The 18,412-nt window shown below is 44.9% G+C and overlaps 1 protein-coding gene across 2 annotated transcripts in view; it reads right to left on the bottom strand.

Moving 5' to 3' along the window:
- The window catches only part of PLB1 (phospholipase B1), a 120,547-nt gene that overhangs the window by 95,269 nt on the left and 6,866 nt on the right, over positions 1-18,412 (bottom strand). For both annotated transcript variants that reach the window (XM_045511774.2, XM_010948454.3), the window contains exons 2-5: positions 18,111-18,319; positions 4,920-4,981; positions 3,594-3,666; positions 2,386-2,444 (exon numbers count right to left, since the gene is read on the bottom strand). In XM_045511774.2, the coding sequence (XP_045367730.2) occupies positions 2,386-2,444; positions 3,594-3,666; positions 4,920-4,981; positions 18,111-18,319 (403 nt within the window). The remainder of the gene's footprint in view (positions 1-2,385; positions 2,445-3,593; positions 3,667-4,919; positions 4,982-18,110; positions 18,320-18,412) is intronic.

Raw genomic sequence — 18,412 nt, 5'->3', positions numbered from 1 at the left:
TTATTTGTGTATTGTCTGTCTCCCCTGCCTAGAGTGTAAGCACCACGAGGGCAGGAATTTGTGCCTGTTTTGTCCTTGACTATGTTCCTTGGACCTAGAACAGTACCTGACACACCATAAGTGCTCAGTAAATACCCGCTCGGTAACTATTTTTTGAATGAACAAAATAAGTCTCTGATCATCTTCTTGGTAAATGCTGGCTAACACAGGACACTCCCTGCTGGAGAGGTTCCCTGGTCATAGGGCTGAGGTGAGACCATGGGAACAGTGTCCTCTGGGAGGTCCTAGGGACACTTGGAATTGTGCCCAGGACACAGACAGCGCTGAGCCTGCACCAGCTGTTGCCAGTTGTGCTACTTTCACAGGTTCAGACACAAATTCTCTCTCTCAAGATTCTCAGAGAACAGTGTCTCCAGGTGTGGTGGTGACAGGTGATGCTGTATCCACACTGCCACACCTGGCCTGCCTGTCCTTAACGACCCTTCTCCCGTGACAGCCAGTCAGCCTGTCAAGCTGGGCCACGCCTCTGGAGCCCCCTTGGGAGGGCAGGCTGACCATTACCTTCCTCTAACTGGGATGGAGTCCTCCAATAAGAGGGGCTTGAAAGGCAAAATTTCTAGGGAAAGGTAACATGTTTCGATTTTTTTCTTATATTGAACAGGTATCCCAAGTGTTAATCTGAAAAGAATTTTAACATTTACGAATCTGATCTTTAAAGTTTATGAGGGAAAGGAAGCCCAGAGCAATTAAGTAAGTGCCAGCCACAGTCGCAAGCAAGTGATTGTGCCTTGGCTACGGAAAGCTCCAGGAACTCAAGACAAAAGCATCCACCTTTTGGACCTCTGTCTTTTTAATTGCACTGTCTTCCATTATGTTTTCCCTGGCCTGATGCCTTTTATAAATTAAAATCAGGCTAAGTTCATGGTACCTGACGCTCAGGGCAGACAGAGGAAGGCAGCCTCCTAAGAATCGTGTTTTCAGGATTTATCCTGAAGGCTGAGGTGCCCGTCAGTGTAATGACAATGATTCTGGGGCTGGGAGACCATCATGGACTGAAACCATCTTCCCGCGCCCGGGGCCTCGGGCTCACAGGCGGAGAAAGGGTGAGGTGAGTGACAGCAGGAGCTGTGGGGTCTGAATAATTCATGTGTGAAGAACTTCTGCAGAGCTGGGACCAAAAGTCATTGACTGGTTTAACTTTAGAAACCTGACTTGGCGTGGAGACCTCCCTGCCCAAGGTAGAATTCGAGACTCCTCCAGTGAGCATCCCACGTTCCCGGCTCTGCAGTGGAACGGCCAGCAAGCAGGGACACACGGGCTTGGCAAAGTGGGCGTGCTACGCGCGACAGGAACCCTCTTTGCTCATTACGCCCATCTCCCCTTTCACATCCTTCCCACTGGTAAACCTCCCCCTTCGCCCTCATCAATACACACAGTCACACGTGCAGTTTTACCACCGCCATCACAGGTAGAATACAACGAGGGTCAGGGAGCCCTGGCTGCTCGATTTCACTGGGCTCTGGTCAGTTTCTAATGTGAGGTCTTGCCCTTTACCCACAGCCAGCTCTGTGCCTGGGGTAGCGGGCTGGGGCTTGCAGCGAGGAGGCAGGCTGAGCGCAGGGGCAGGGGCTGAGGCTGCAGAGGGTACAGACTGCAGCAGGGACACGGGAGGACAGTGGGATGGAGATGTGGTATGCAGAGGTAGGAGGAAGACACTGGAGAGGGGAGGAGAGGGTGTCCAGGTTCAGGTGTGGGAGGTACAGCCAGGCTCTGGGGTGGAGCTGAGAATACCTGATTAGTGGTCCTCTCAGCTGGGGGCTCCTTGGACTTGGAGGGCAGCAGGGCTGCCAGACTCTGCTAAGACCAGGGCAGGTGGGAGCCAGGACTGACTGGGGAATCACACTGGCGTTCCGTCCGCTCTGCTCTCCAACCCTCTTCTCTTTCTGCTCACCCCCTCTCTTATCCATCTTATCAATTTCTTTTCCTGTTACCTCACCATATAACATCATACCACTTAAAACTTTAGCAAAGATGAGTGTATTTTTTGTTCTTTATCTCATAAATAGAAAGTTTAGAAGACGTTTTTGTTCTTTATCTCATAAACAGAAAGTTTAGAAGATGACTTTTAAATTCTGTGTGACCTTGACTTAATGTATCAACAGGTTTAACTTGTTAATGAGAAACTCCAAAAGTTTCCTCACCCTGATGCAAAGGGAGGCATTCGTTTGATTTAAAACAACTCAGAACCCTAGATTTTGGAATTTTTCCAGCTCAAGAGAATATTCTCTCCCAAAATTAAACATCTTGCCTGGCTACTAGGAGCTCATTCAGAGGCTCACCAGTCCCAGATCCTCCCTCCCACCTCCATCTCCTTGAAATACTCACAGTTTCCACATCGCCAATGGCTGCCACAAATTTAATATCAGAAGGTCTCAGAGAGTGGACTGCAAAGACAGGAACCCATGGAGGAAGGTCAGAGCTACATCCCGGACCATGTGAGCCAAGGTCACCAAATGGGAGAAGCAGACACCTGTCCCCCGGCCCGAGGACAGCCTCTGAGGTTGAGTCTGCCGCCGTGGAAGTGCAAAGCTGGAAACCAGGCAGTTGCTGGGAGCCCAGCTTGAAAGAAGTTTACTCCTCTCTGGAGATCATGTTGTCAACTGAACTCAAGATCTCCAAATACATGTCCCGTGGAAGGTCACTCATGGCCCTTATTTCCCTCTCCTGGCCCTCTTTCTGCTCTGGGCCACCATTAGTAATAAGAGAGCAACACATCAAAAGGAAAACCATCTGGGTTCAAAAGGCATCATGTTATCACGTTAGCTTGAAGATTTGCCAGAGAACAGCACTCCAAGCCTGTGAACACACAGAAACGCCAGATCAAGCTGCATGCAGATGGCACAGCGAGAAACCTCCAACCCGCCTGGGCCACTGGCATTCTTAGAATTAAGTCTCCCTAGAAACCACTGACATACTCCTTGGTCACGTTCCTGCGGCCTCCTAAAGAAGCCACTTCCTAAGAAGTATGGCGATTTCTTTTTCTACCCACACGCCTTACATAGCAGAATAGTAAGAACAGTATGCTTAGCTGGAAACCCTGGCAAATTATTACAATGCAGACATAAACAAGGCCATTGAACATGGTCAATGATGCAGCTGGAGCAGAGGACCAGCTCAGGAGTAATGGTCACAGCATCCAGGCATTAGGCAAACCTAGCCCATTTTAGGAAAAATATGTCTAGGCAGCCACTATGGCTACACTGTAGGATTAGGGGAGGCATGTGAGTGACCAAGCTCCAACCCACAGCTCCTGTGACATGGTCCACCCACCTGCAGGTGAGCTCCCGGAGGTCACCCTCACCCAGGCAAACCACTGCTGGCCCATGTTGGTTTTATCTCTGAGTGGTGTGTTGGGCTCTGTCCCTCCATAGAAATGACTGAGGGTGACAAAAGAGGAGGCTGAAGGACTAAGGATGGGGAAGAATGAGGACCTGAATGACCAAAGAGTGCAAGAGGAGAGTGGTTGGAGCCTCTGCTGGCCACACCAGAGAGAGGACTCTGGCCTTTCTAGCTCATGGCTCAGGGTCACGTACCTGAGTTAGAAGGCACTTCGGATCCTGACTTCCGTGGGTTGCACGAGAATGGAAGACTCTTCGAGGTCTGCCACTGAAACCAGACATCAGAAACATCAACTGCCGTGTACGGAAATCCTGCAGGTCCTGAAAGCTTGGTACAGAAATGACCATGTCCTTGTTCTGTCTAGGCTCAGAATCCAGAAGCACCAATCGTCCATAGTTATGTTCTTCTAACCCTATACCCAATTCACCCAGCAAAATGGGGCATGTGTCTACTGGCAATGATTGTAGCAGGTGGCAGGTAAGAACAGTAGAATGGAGAGGGAGGGAGGATGATAGAAAACAAAAACCAACTACTGGGATAACAAGAAAGTTTTGGAGATGGATAGTGGTGATGGGTGCACAACAATGTGAATATACTTAACACTATTGAACTGTACACTCAAAACTGGTAAATTTTATATGTGTATTTCACTACAATATGAAAAGAAATCATCAAGAGACCCAGCATATCTGGACTAAAAAGTTACCAAATCTATTCTATGCTATTATATTTTTTGTATTATCTACTTTCCCTCTTTAAATTTGATTATTTATAGAGCAGGTATAGGAGGCATTCTGTTTATTTGCTGCTGGTAACTGGATAAAGTGGAAACCAGGAGACTCTCATGTCCTCACTGGGCCAGCACATATCCTAAGCCCAGACGGGCTGCTGAGAGCAGAGGAGGGACTGGGTGACCAGTGCTCGGATCCTCAAGGCCACTGAGCCTCCTCAGATGCCCCTGCAAATCCAGAGCCGCCTCTGTTGCAAAATCACATGGAGGGCTCTGGGAAGGGAAATCACATGTTCTCTCCCCAGAATTGAGAGTGAAAGGGGAGATGCTCCAATGGGGGAAACATGCAGAACTGAGTTGCTTGACCACCTTTCTCTATCACAAGGAGACACAAGTTAATTTCTCATGAATTACTGATTTCGGTAAGACATAAAAGCATTTACTCTCAATTCTTATCTTGTGGATGTTCTGGGAAGACCTCACTCAGATGCCTTCAAATAACTCACAGTATCTGCTTCAAGGCTCAGAGAGATAACAAGCCCATTTGTAACTCTGTCTGGACACTTCTGGGCACCACCTGCTCAGTCTGCTGGGATGAAAAGCCCCAAATTCCAGGAGATACACTCATGCTCTCTCTGCTCTGCCAGGCAGCCCGACTGTCCCCAGGGAAGCAGCGTGTCCAGCCTGTTCCCTCAAGGCCTCTGGGAGGGACCTGCTAACTTGCATCAAGACTTAGATTCACCCTCTAGAGGGGAACTCACTCCCTGACCCATGAGGACAAAGCCCTGACCTCCGGCCATAGTTGGTCTTCCAATGCATTCTCTCCAGGAGAGGTATGGGCCTGGGTGCTTCCTAAAAGAAAGCAAAAATAGTTCAGGTTATCCAGCTGGAATTAACTCCCATCATATTTGCAGCTTTCATGCCCTTCCTCCCAGCCCTACCTATGTGGCTTGCTCAATAATATCCCTTGTGTTAGGAAAGCCCGGGTACCATTCCTCCAAGGTTCACCTTCATTGCTGGGGACACTGCTTCCATTAACGCAGCCTATTAAGGCAGAAGCCCCGGGTTGTAAAGCAAAAGTGTTATCTGGGAGAGATCAGGAATAACCCTACATCACTTATGGGCACATTATCACCAATTCCTTTATTGGTTCCTGGCAAAGGGTAGAACTCTTGAGGAGAATAATGTTGGACAAATAGTTGCTGTTGTTCAGGAATCCAGGACAAATCAGGGAAGGTAAAGGATATTCTGAAATAGCCTGAATGGTGGTATAAGCTTTGGAGAAGAGCTAATCATGGCATTCCCAGCAGCCAAGACTGTACATAATGGCTGGACAGGGGCTGTCTTGAGGGGTCTTAGTGAAAGTAAGGTGAAGGGAAGAAAAGTAGGTGGGGAGATGGCAAAGACACTGCTCTCATCCCAGCTAACACTGGGCCAGTCTTTTAAGGCATTTTTTTTTTAACTTTGCATACATTTAAAGAATCATTTTATGAGTTCTCCCATCAAACATTTAGATTTTTAAATACATAAATAATAGTATAGTACAATAATAGCACTCCCCTAAAGGAATCAAAACCCCACTCACAGTGCCATCACCCCTACAACCAAGAGTGGTTTCACGTGTTCACACCCTCGTGTCCATCAGGCTCCTGATCAGTCACACTTCTCACTCAGGAGTAACCAATGCTGATGCAATTTTGTATCCTACAAGCTCCCTTTAATGTTGTATCATGAGCTTTCTTCCCATTGTTACATGATCGTGATGCTTACTTTCAACAGCTTCATGAAACATGACACTGATATGGAATCAGAGGTCTGATTCCTTTGCCTCCTTTGGCTTCTCTCCACCCAGTTTTCTGTCCAGGGTACACACTCCCTGTAAGGGCATACCATGCAGGGACCCCCAGACAGCAACAGACAAGGCCAGAGGGAGGCCTGACCTGGGGGGAACAGCTTGATTTCTTTTCCACCCCAGCCTTCTTCTGCAGCCTTACTTTTTGACCCTGAAAACAATCCATCTGAAGTTTCACGAGGAACATGAATATATTTCCAGTTCATGCCCATGGTGAGATCAGGCACTGATTTCCATGTTGGACCTTATAACACGAATGATGGCTATAACCTGCCCCCAGGTCTCAGTGACCCTTTTAAAATCCCCAGAACAAAGCTTTCTGGACAGAAAGAGTTACAGGATGGGAGGGCCCAGGGGTGTGGACAAGCACAAAGCACTGGGAAGGGCTGGAGCACAGGGTTTGTAACTGGAGGGGAAGGGAGGGGAGGGGAGGGGAGGGGAGACAAGGCTGCAGAGAGAGATGGCAGCTGGGCTGTGGAGCTGTGAATGCCAGGCTACCCCAAGAGCAACAGGGAGCTGTGACCGGTCTCTGTAGAGTCAAGTGTTAGGGTGTATTTTAAGATGATCATCACTCTGGGAGTAACAGGGTAGACGAATTAGCAGGGCAGAGATTTGGGACCATTTTTGTAACATTCTTTTTAAGCCAGGATAAAAATGTATGTGGTAGCATGTATGAAGTTTCTAGGTACCAGGCCCTGTTTTAAGCACTTACATGAAATAATTAATTTAATTCTTACAACAACTCTATGAGATAAATGCTATTATCCCCACTTGACAGTTAAAAGACAGGCCCAGGAAGGGTAAGTGGCATTTTAAAGGTGACACAGTTAGCAAAGGATAATGGCAGGGTTCGAAACCAGCAGTCTGGCTCCGTGGGCCGTGCTCAGAACCAACAAACTAAGTGTAAGTCACAGCCTAAGATTTAGACCAGGGATTGGCAAAGGCCTTCTGTAAAGGGCCAGACAGTCAGTATTTTAGGTTTTGCAAACCATACAGTCTCTGTCACAATTACTCAGCCCTGCTGCTGTCCTGTGAAAGCCACCAAAGATAATATGCAAACAAATTAACTTTATGGAGACAAGTCTGAATTTTATGTAATTTTCATACGCCACAAAATACCTTTCTATTTTTCTCAACCATTTGAAAACCCACTTGTGGATGTCAACAAACTGCTTTTAAAGTTTCCATGGAGAGGCAAAAGCCCCAGAATAGCCAACAGAATATTGAAGGAGAGGAACAAACTCAGAGGCCTGGCAGTGCCCAACTTCAAAACTTCTTATAAAGCTACAGGGTGGTATTGACAGAAGATCAGACAAACAGATTCATGGGACAAGAGAGACAGCCCAGAAACAGACCCACATAAATAGAGCCTACTGATCTTTGACAAGAGTGCAAAGGCCACACAATGGAGAAAAGACTGTCTTTTCAACAAATGGTGCTGGAGTAACTAGACGTCAATGTGAAAAAATGAACCTAAAAATGTAAAAATCATCCTTAGCTCACAGGGCATACAAAAAGAAGCAGAAGCCTAGATTTGGCCCATGGACCACTGTTTGCCAACCAATGCCTGATCTAGATACCACTGAAAAGAGGTCATCAAGGCAAAGTGGGAAGATGGCATCTCTGGTGATCGGCAATAGCCCTTGGCCCCAGGCATCCCACATGGGAGCCTGGGACCTACCTCTAGATCACCAGGCTGGTTGCCACCATCACAGCCCCTCACTGGGCTTTGCCAGGACCTTCACAACTAGAGGAACGCAGGTACCTCTCCCGTGGTCTTAAATGTCCCATTCAGCACACCTCCTAGTCCTCCAGGCTTTAAGTATGAGAGAGAAAAAAGAAATGCTCCTCAAAGAAAGGCTTTGGTCCCTGCTACAAATAGTATTTTACTTTAAAAAAAGAAAAGATTTTTATGACCATGGATATGCTTGTATTCTATAGTTTATACATTAAAAAAAAATTGAATACTATAAGCGGAAGATCTAGCCCACTGCCTGTACAAAGCGTATATTGAAATGTGTTGATTTTGATGAAAAGCGCTGTTGTTTCATTATCAAAACAAGCCAGAGAGATAGATGTCATCATTAGTACAATTTTATAGCCACAAAAGTTAAAATCTTCTTTAGAGAGGTGGGGCTGGATTGACAGCTCCTACCTGCTGACTCGAAATCTAAAATATTTTAAAGAGTTTCAAAAGAGGTGGTTTTTGAAGACGATAGATATCTTTCCCTGCAGTCATTATAGAATCTTCTGGCCCTAATTTTTCCCTCTGCAAACATTCTATCATGTACTTCCACACTGTGTGCATACATGTGTGTGTGTGCCCATCTGCTGAGAGTCATGAAGGCACCATGAACTTAAGGGGTCAAGAGCCAGGGAAAAGGAAAATGAAGAGAGTGAGCCCAACATTTGATGCTGCTTTTGCCCTTGAAACTTTTGCCAAATCATGGTGACAGGAATCAGCAGGTAAGTGGTTAATATGCTGAGCAGAGCTTCAGGGAGCTCCATGGAGCTGGGGGAAGCAGGGGAGTCCAGTGCTCATCAAGGAGGAGGGGCCCTGGTGAGTGTCCCAGGCTCTTAGTTGAAACTTCAGAGAACTAGACCCTTGGAAGAAGGGTAATGTGGAAATAGACCAGTCTCCAAAAAGACTGAAGCCCACCTTTGAGTGAGTTTGATTCCCAATATTAGATTAGGGTGATCTGCCCCTACCTAACTGCTTGCCAAAAGCAAAGCCTTTATGGAGGAAAGATATCACCATCTAGAACATAGAATTATATAATCTTTCATATACAATGCCCAGCTTCCGATTTTTAAAAAATTGCCAGGAGACAACACCAAATAAACAGAAACCATGAGAGAGAAAACCAAAGGGGACGATAGACAATGAAAAGAGGTGGCCTAATGTGGGAACAAATGGATACTATCTGCAGCTTCATTAGCCTGATGCTTTGTTCCCAGGTGGGGCGAGGCGTGAACCCATGGGATTCTCAGTGGGGCAATCCAGACATGAGGAGGAGGAAAGAGCAGGGCTGAGATACGCTCTTCACGTATTCCCGGCTGGCGGGAAATCTGTGTGTGTGCTGGGAAGACCTGCAAGAGCCCCATATGAAGTTAAAGTGAAGAGAAACTTGAGAATTGGCTGCAACTCTGTGTTCATTCCCCACTCTACACACAGACTAATATGCAGAACCTTAGCCTTCTTCACGGGGCTGTTGGGAGAACAGGAAAGTGCTGGGTGAATAGTGGAGGCTGTACACAGGCTCGGGGTGACTTGTGTCCCTGGATGAAAGGAAGGCGCATGCCCTGGGCAGTGGGGAAGACAGCCAAGGCCAACACATGGAATTAAAGCCACTCTTCAGTGTATATTAAATTTGAGGGCTCTTTGGAAAGTGTAATACTCTCACAGCAACCCTAAAGGGTAAGCAGATGCAGGATTTATGATACCGTTGGCATGTTTACAGGCTCAGGGAGGCCAGGTGACTTCCACCAGCTCACACAGACCACATCGGCAAGGGCAGGGTCCAGACTCACACTGGCACTGCCATCCACTAACCAGTGAGCCATCCTGGGGACCTGGGGGAGTGGGGGGTCCAAGTCAGCCAGGGTTCATCTACTGTACTGTTTAGGGCCATAAGCAGGTCTTTGGGGTTTTTCTGTCCTTTCCTGCAGCAGCTCATCCCCAGTCACACCTTGGGCCTGTGGGATGCTGCTGTGGACCTATGAGCCGTCACTGCCCACGACTACCCGAGGGGGCTGTGTCAGAAACCACAGGGCATTTTGTGTGCTGCTCCTGCACCAGTGGTGCTCTGAGGAGCACAGGCTGTGAGGGTCCTTCCATCAGCATGGTGCTCGGTAGTCACAAGGCACAGTCAGGGAAGGTGACCCCAAGGGCCAGAGACTCTTTCTGCGGTAGCTAGACTGACCTCTGTCTTAGAATTCAAGAATGGCCGATGTGGGTAGATCTTTGAGACCATCTTGTTTAATATCTCAGCAAACTAAGACCCAGAGAGGTTAGCAAACTCACCAAAGACCACTCAGCAAGTTACTAAAGGCCACATGTGAAACTTGAGCCTCCCTAACCTAGTCTGGCCTGCAAAGGCTTATGTTATATGTGCTGTTCTACAGCCTGAGTTCCCAACGTATGGAAATGTATTCCTTTCCCACATCTACAAGAACAGTATTTTCAGCTGCCCTTGCCCATCAGTCAATCCAGATTTATCATCAGGATGTCAGAGAATGATGCAGGGTTAACACAATGACAACTTTTGGGTAGACACAACTGCTACTCTAATGAGATTATAAAAAAAATTAGTGATGATTTGGGAAGTCCCAAACCACCATTCTTTAAATAGCCATGTCTTGTGCAGACAACCACGGGAAGACAGCTGTTACAGATTCCATTCCAGACAGAGACAAATGCCTCCTCCTGTCTCCGTCTCTGATGCCCATCCAATGCCCGACATCATACATCTTGTGCCCCAAGGGAGGGAAGAAGCTTCTAGGGAGCAGTCCTACCAGGAGAGAGCACATTCAAAGTTGCCTTGAGGTTTGGTCCTTGGCTCACTGCGTGACCTCAGACAAGAAATGCTTCTCTTTTAGATTATATTTTTGTCGATTTCCTCTTAGGAACAACTGAGGCAGAGCCAGGAAGGAACAACCCAAAGAATAGGGTCCCGTGGTGAACGTGACTGAGTGATATGTGGGCAGTAGCAGGTCAGAGACCTGACCCCTCCTCCACTAATCTCCATGATCACTCGAACTCCAGCTTTGTCTCAGCCACCATGGGCCAGAATTTAAAGGGGACCGGGGCCCCCCAAAGCTGGATGGGAGCAGAAGCAATGATTAGCCAGCTCCAACAGGAAGGGGATTGCAGGGAACTGTGTGGGGGCCTCACGTCTCCCCCATCAGGAAGGTCTCCTCCTGGAGGCAACTGGGAGGTTCTGGCAGGAAGAAGGGAGCATTGCCTGAGGACCACTGCTTCTCCCCGAGATGCAAGAATGCAAGAGGAACTTGATGCCTAACTCAGGAGAAAAGCACTTGGCCTCTCCAGAGCCCAGCAAACTCCTTGCTGGGCCTCTTTCTTGGAGCCAGGCACACAGATTCACCAGCATGTTGCCTCTCTTGACTCAAGACCTTTGATATCTGAAGCCAGCAGGCTCATTCTGCCCAAAATACCCCTTGCACTAGGACATTTCCTCGCTGAAGAACCTCAATAGTTCCCACTTCCCACGACAGCAACTCCAAATTTTAGGCTTGCTACATGATCTTGAGCCAGTCACTTAACCTCCAGAGGGCTCAGTTTTTTAAAATGTAAAGTAAAAGGTTTGGATTAAATCATGTTAGAAGTCTTTTCAAGCCAAAAGACCCCATGATAATCTCTCTTGTTCTCATCCAGGGATTTCAAAATCCCACTTTACCCAAGTCATCACCTCCTCCAATACCACCCCTCACACCAGTCCAACAGGCCTGCTCCCTGCTGCTCAGCTCTGCCATGTTGAGCCCTGACTTTGCTTTTGGGTATGTTATACCCCCATCTGCATGCCCTCCCTGTTCCTCTGGCTTTGTCTTAATCCCACACATCCTCTAGCGCTCAATCGAGTTTCACCTCCCACGTGAAGCTTCTCCAGCCCACATTCATCTCCCAGTTCTCCGAATCCTGTTGCTTTTATTACAGCTACTTGCACCTATTTTGGTACTTAATTCTCCTCCAGTGATTTTATGCAGATCAGTTCTCTCTCCCCAGAGGGTTCCTCACATTTGGTTTATTATCTCCCAGCCAGGCTCAGCCCAACTCAGGTTCTTAGAAGGGTGCTCAGACAGTTAACTGACAGCAGCAAAAATGCAACTTGATGAAAATGATGATTGACAATAAAATCCTAAAAATCTACAAGGTGCAGATGACATCCCAGGAAAGCAGGGCTCCTGAGCCCCCAGAGAAAAATCCCCCTGTGCTTGCTGCTCAGAACAGGAATTTGGAGGCAAGTGTGTGAGCTGCAGCAGGGATGGAGATGGGGTGGAGATTCAGGCATCTGACGCAGAGGAGAGTCTGACACCAGAGTTCCAGGGATGGAACTCTGCCAGCGGCTACACAGGTGACTCAAGCAAGTTCCCTGCCTGCACCCCCACCCCTCAGCTCTGTCCACAACTGGAAGGACTTGGGCCACAAGAAGTTCATCAACGCTGCTTTCTACTCTGATTTGGGGAGAGAGTATTTCTAGAAGGCTGGACTGGCAACCTCCAGGAAGGACTCTAGGCCCTTGTGAAATAAACCTTGACAAGTTTTCCTTGTTGTAATAATGAAAGAGGCATTCCTTTCCTTACACAATGGGTTTACCCGGTTCCCACCTTCGGTTTTGCAGTGGCAGGCCTGGCATGGGTGTGTTACCAAGGCAAGAGTTTTCACTCACAGGTGTGACAGTCTCCGGGGGAACTTCTGGCCCACACCAGGAAAATGAAATTCTAGCAAAAGCTTGTATTTTATTAGATTCCTTGCCAACTTGCTTTAGCCATTGTATTCTGAGATAGTGAGGTTTCAGTTTTCTAAACCGAAGCCTGTTTTCACCTGGTTTTTGTTGAGCCCATTTAAAAGCTCAAGCAAAAATCCCCTGTTTTGGTTCTTTCCTCCCTTGGGCTCTATTGTAATGCAAGGAGGTGGTGAAAGGCCCTGGCTCTCAACTCAGACTCAGGACTGAATTCTGGCTCCCGTGCTTAATTAGCTGGATGAGCTTGGGCAAAAGTTATTTAACTTCTGAGTCTCAGTTTTCTTATCTGTAAAATGGGGAGAATAGTACATCCCTCTTAAAAGGAAGCTGTTCTATATGCTCAGTGTTTAGCATGGGGCTTGGCTGTTCTAGGGAATCTCACACCATGAATTTAGTTTGAAGTGATCCTCAAATGGTAATGTCCCAAGTGCCTGGCACATGATGTTTATATAGTCTCTGAAGACAGGCATCTCCATTCTAAGCCTCAAAGAGTCTCACAAGTAATTTTTCAAGGAGCCAAAGCATCACACATTAAAAAAAAAATAACCAAGCACATAAACAAACAAGGTATCCAGGAGCAAGTATTAGCAGAAGAAAACAGAACAGAAATAGATCAAAGACTTTGGATCCTGAAATTATCAGACAAAAATTATAAAACTACTATGTTTAAAAAAAAGAGACAAATGAGGATATTTATAGGAACACAAAATTATTTTTAAAAGTAACAATGCAAATTTGGTAAAAAATGAAATGTAAATTAAATTTAAAAAATAACCTAATTTTCAAAATCTTCAATGACTAGGTTTAATGGCAAATTAGACACAACTGGAAAAATGCACAAACTAGGATGTGTGTCATAATGAATTACTCAGAATGTAGTATAGAAAGACAAAAAGATGTAAAGCTGGAAGAGAGGCTAAGAGACATGGCACATAAAGCGAGAAAAACAAACATGTCATCAGCACTACAGAAAGAAAAGACAGAAATAACGGAGTAGGAGCAAATATTTCACGAGATATTAGCCGGGAAATTTTTAAAACTGATAAAAGATATTAAGCCACAGATTCAAGACACACTACAAATGCTGAGCAAGATTAATTCACAAAAGACTAAAGACTAAGTTACACCTCCAACAACATGAAAAAGACATATATACACAGTTGTTTATGACAGCCTTACTTAAAATAACAAAATACTGGGAACAACTAAATGCCCACATTGGGAGACTGGTTGAATATACATGGTACACAAGGGAATAGCCTACAGTTGGAAAAAAATAAAAAGATCTCTAGACAGATATAGTGTAATTTTAGGATATATTGTTAAGTGAAAAAAAATCAAGATACAAAAAATGTTTATAGGATATTATCTTTGTGTAAGAAGGAATTAAAAATAATAACATATATTTGCAAACGGAAACATAGGAAAGGTATGAAAATAATGAAATTGGTCACCTACAGGGATGGGTGGAAATGGGATGGAAGGACTGGGGACGGGCATGGGCTTCTCCGAGTCCATCTTTTCATATAGTTTTGACTTTGGATCTATGTTAATGTTTTACATATTCAAAAAATAAAGTAAAATCAACAAGAATGGGAGAAACTCTATAACTGAATACAAACTACTTGTCAAATAGATAACATAACCATTCAGAGAAAACAAAGGCAAAAGAATTAATCCAAGTGACTTCGAACAAAGTATTTTGATTATACATCCTGAGGGGAATATATTCTAAAGACGAAAAAAAAAAAAAAAAAAAAACAGCAAAGAAATTTTGAACTCCATTTGTCTGTGGTGGTGGTATTATTGTACTACTTGCAGGATTGTGTTATATGTATTGTAGGATTCAGCAAATGAATAAATTTATCAATGTTTTTGTAACCCTGGTATGCACTGTAGGATAAAGACAATACAAATCAGAAATAGGGGAAGAAGATAAAATCTTAATTCTAACTAAAATTAGAGAGAACTGTATAAATTCATCTTTTTAAAAAGAAAACTATATTTCTTGGCTATGTCCACTGAGAGAGCTTAGACATAATGACACTTTAGCAGCAAAGAACACCCCTAGCACCCGAATCTTGGTTTCTAAATAAAATCCCCTATCAATTGGCACTTTAAAGATATTGCTAACTGCACGGCTAGGGTAGGGGAAAATAGATTAGCCTGGAATTACTTGTTCCAGTAAGTTAGAAAAGTGCTTAAAAATTGATGGGGAAACAGGAATCACCTTGAAGGGGATGCTACTGGTCAAATTGGTAAAAAGTCGAGCATCAAAATTAATAATGAGAGCACTGGATTATGACATACTGACTGATAAAAAACCCCATAAGTCCATTTAGGTTTTATCTTTCTAATATAAAAAAGAATGGGAAGAGAAGAGAATATTTTTATGGAGGAACACCAACTACCAATAGTAGAAGGAATGACAGACATTTAAAAATCACCATTCTATGTTCACTATGATAATAATTCAGGCAAGAATCATCAGTAGATGCTAAAGCCATCGGGTACAAGAACAGTCACATGGTATCACAGTATCTCCCTACACATACTTATAAATCACATGGGCGAAGGTACTTTTATGAGGGAGAAATTTGGCAGACACTGCCTTAAGCAAATTATCAAATTTAATACCACTAATTCAAATATTTGCTAATATTTGCTAATATCACCTGTATCCCCAAATGTGGCAAATCAAGGACACAGTACAATCTTCTTTGCCTGAAGAGCTTTATCTGATTCTAGTAATGGAGAAACAGTTTGGACAAATCCAAATTGAAATGCACACCAAAAAAGCCAGCTTCAGTTTTTCAAGGACATAGAATAAAGAAAAAAAGAAAAAAGTCTAAAGAACTATTCTAGATTAAAAGGGGTTAAAGAGGCAGCACAAGCAAACGCAACGTGTGGTCTTTGGTGAATCTAACAACCAACGGCTGGAAAAATGAACAAAAGAATGAAGTCAATGAATTTAATTCACCACATTAGCAGGTTAAAGGAGTAAATTAGGCAATCATCTCAGTAAGTGCAGAGAAAGTATTAAATAAAATTCAACTCCCACTCATGATTTTTTTTTAAAACCTCTTCGCAAATTAGGAATAAAAGAGAACCTTCCTAGTGTCATAAAGAGTATCTACAGAAAAGCCTGTAGCAAACCTCACACTTACTGAAGAAACATTCAACACTTTCCTTTTCAACTTGGGAATAAAGTAAGAATGCCTCCAACCACCACTTCCATGAAAAATTGTAGGGGAGGGACCAGCCAGCATGTGAGGAAAAGAAAGAAAAGGTACACAGGTTGAAAAGAGAGCAACCAAACTCTCATTCTTGGCAGATTATGTGTACAGAAAATCCAAAAGGATATATAGATAACTTATTCAAATTTATAAGTTCAATTGGTTCAAAATTTTAAAAAATTTATTTCTATAGACCAATAACATTTTCAAAATAACAATTTAACATTCCATTTCTCTGACAACAAAAATATTATATAGCTAAGAATAAATTTAACAAAATATATGCGAGGCCTCAGAGAAAACTATAAACTCTATTTTCCCCGACTTGATTCATAGAATTAAAAGCAATTTCTATCAAAAGCTCAACAGGTTTTTAGGGGGAGTAGAAATTGACAAGTAGTAAAATTTATATGGAAGTTCAAAGCCAAGTCATTTCTCAAGAAAAACAAAATAGAAAGACTTGTTTTTCCCAAATAATAAAACTTACTATAAAGTTATAGAATTAAGACAGTGTGATTTTGGCACAGGGATAAACAAAGGGACTAATAAAGCAGAATAGAGTTTTAAAACAGATGCAAGCCCATATGAATCCTTTATATACGAAAAGAGGAGGCTCTTCAGAGCGGTGAGGAAGCAACTGACTTTTAATAAATGGTGCTGAGGCAACCAGGTATCTGCATGAAAAAACATCAGATTAGGCCCTCCTCTTACACTAGTCACAAAAATCAGTCCCAGATGTCTTTACAAAGAACCAAGTGAGAAAAGCAAATGTGTAGTTTTTAGGAGGAAATATAGGATAACATCTCCTGCCTTGGGGTCCTGAAGACAAGGTCTTAAAGTAGACATAAAGAGCTCAAAGCAGAAAAGGTTAAAAACTTTTAGAAATGGAGAGACTAGAGAGAGACAATGGCCAGACCAGAGAGGACACTAGAACTCTGACCCACAGGAGTAGGCAGGCAAGGAAGCCCCCCCCCGCCACCCCTGTTCCCTGTGGCAATCAGCCTGAAACAGTCAGGACTGCAGCTCCCCTATTTTTTTCCCTGCTTCCAACTCAGGACCAACCAGAGAAAGCCAAGTATCTTCCCCAAACGAATCACCTAAATGCCTCATTTCTAGTTAGCCGCCTTCAGCTAGCTTCCCATAGCAACAGCTGCCAATCAAAGCACCCCGACCCCAAGCCTTCCTGCTTTTCACCATCAAGCTTTCCCACTCTCCTACCTGCCTTGGAGTCTCTGCCAAATGCAAGTGATGGTGGCTGCCTCCCTCGCTATAGCATCCTCTGAATAATCAGCCTCCATTTGTTCCACCTGGGTGGTCTCCATTTCTTTCCCGCCCCCAAATTAAGACTCTTGCTCACTTAAAGTCTCCATAAAGAGAGTGGAGAGACAAGCTTCAGAACAGAAGGTATCTGTCGGCTATACCAACAAAACTGAAAAACTCCTTAAAAAAAAATCAGTGGGAAAAAGGACAAACCATAGAAAAAATGGGTAACACACTTGAACGTGCACTTCATAAAAGAGGAATTCAAATGGTCAATAAACAGAGAAATTCCTAAGCCTCATGAGTAATCAGGAAGATGCAATCTCCCACAGTAAGCAGAGCAGGTGTGGTCTTCCCCCTCCACCTTGCACCCCACCCAGAGACTCAGCGAGGGTGACTGACAGGTCCTAGGTAAGCAGCAGAAGTAGCACTTGGACCCCAGTCAGCCCCCAGGTCTCTGTCCCCACCTCCTCCTTTCCCTCTAGGGGCTGCAGGGCAAGTCCTTTCTAACTCTGGGCCCAGGCCTTTCAGGTGGAGAGAATAAAAAAATTACTGAGGCCCTTTTCAGTTTAAGATATTCTGCCTTTCTGAACGAATGGAGGAAGGAAGAGCCAGGGGTCGGGAGAAGAGGGGCAGAGGCACAGTCTTCTAACCACTAGCTCAGGAGAGACCCAAAGCCCTGGCTGGTCACTCACTCATTTCAGTCAGGGTCAGTAGCACTGAAGAACGTGGGCAATCCTTTAGAATTTAGCATCCCGAAATCTGCTTTCCTGTGTCCTTTTAGCAAAAGCAAACAGCCCACCTAATGATCAACATGTGCTTATCATTCGCAGTATTTCCATTTTAAGAATCAAGGTCCATGGAGGTAGAACTTGCCCAAGGCCACACAGCACAGAGAACTAGAAGCCGGGTCTTTGTGACTCCTGCACCCAGGGTTTGCTTCCCCACCACATGGCTGTTGCCCATCTGCACTTCTCAACTGTCCCGACACCCGCCTCTCACCCTACAGCTTTGGGCACTTAAGCCTCAGCATTCCAGCCCGCTTGGGGCTCACCTGTGCCTTCTGAAAAGGACACACTTCTCTCCCGAGCTCCATGGGACACCAGCAGGGTTGATTCACTGGTCGTCCAGTGAGCAAAAAGCAGACTCACCTTGCCCCAGAAGCAGCAGCAGCCCCAGAAGGAAGGTGCGTGGCCGCAGCCCCATGCCACAATGCGCCAGGCGCCTTGCGTCTTGGATGAACCTTTTCCGCAGATGACAGGCTATCACTCTTCCTCTGGCTTTTATGCTCCTGTGTTGTCTGATAGGGTGCCTGTCATAAATTTTACTGTGTTCACCTTTGAAAGAGGGCAGTGGCCAGCTGTAAATGATAAATATTAACATTTAGGCAGATTTCTCAAGGTAGATAGGTCAAAGATGGATGGTATGTTCTAGACGAAGGTACCAGAAGACC

This window comes from Camelus bactrianus, chromosome 15 (assembly GCF_048773025.1).
Source record: "Camelus bactrianus isolate YW-2024 breed Bactrian camel chromosome 15, ASM4877302v1, whole genome shotgun sequence".
Taxonomy (NCBI): domain Eukaryota; kingdom Metazoa; phylum Chordata; class Mammalia; order Artiodactyla; family Camelidae; genus Camelus; species Camelus bactrianus.
Note: the sequence above shows the minus strand (reverse complement) of the source record. Positions and strands in the feature narration are given on the sequence as shown.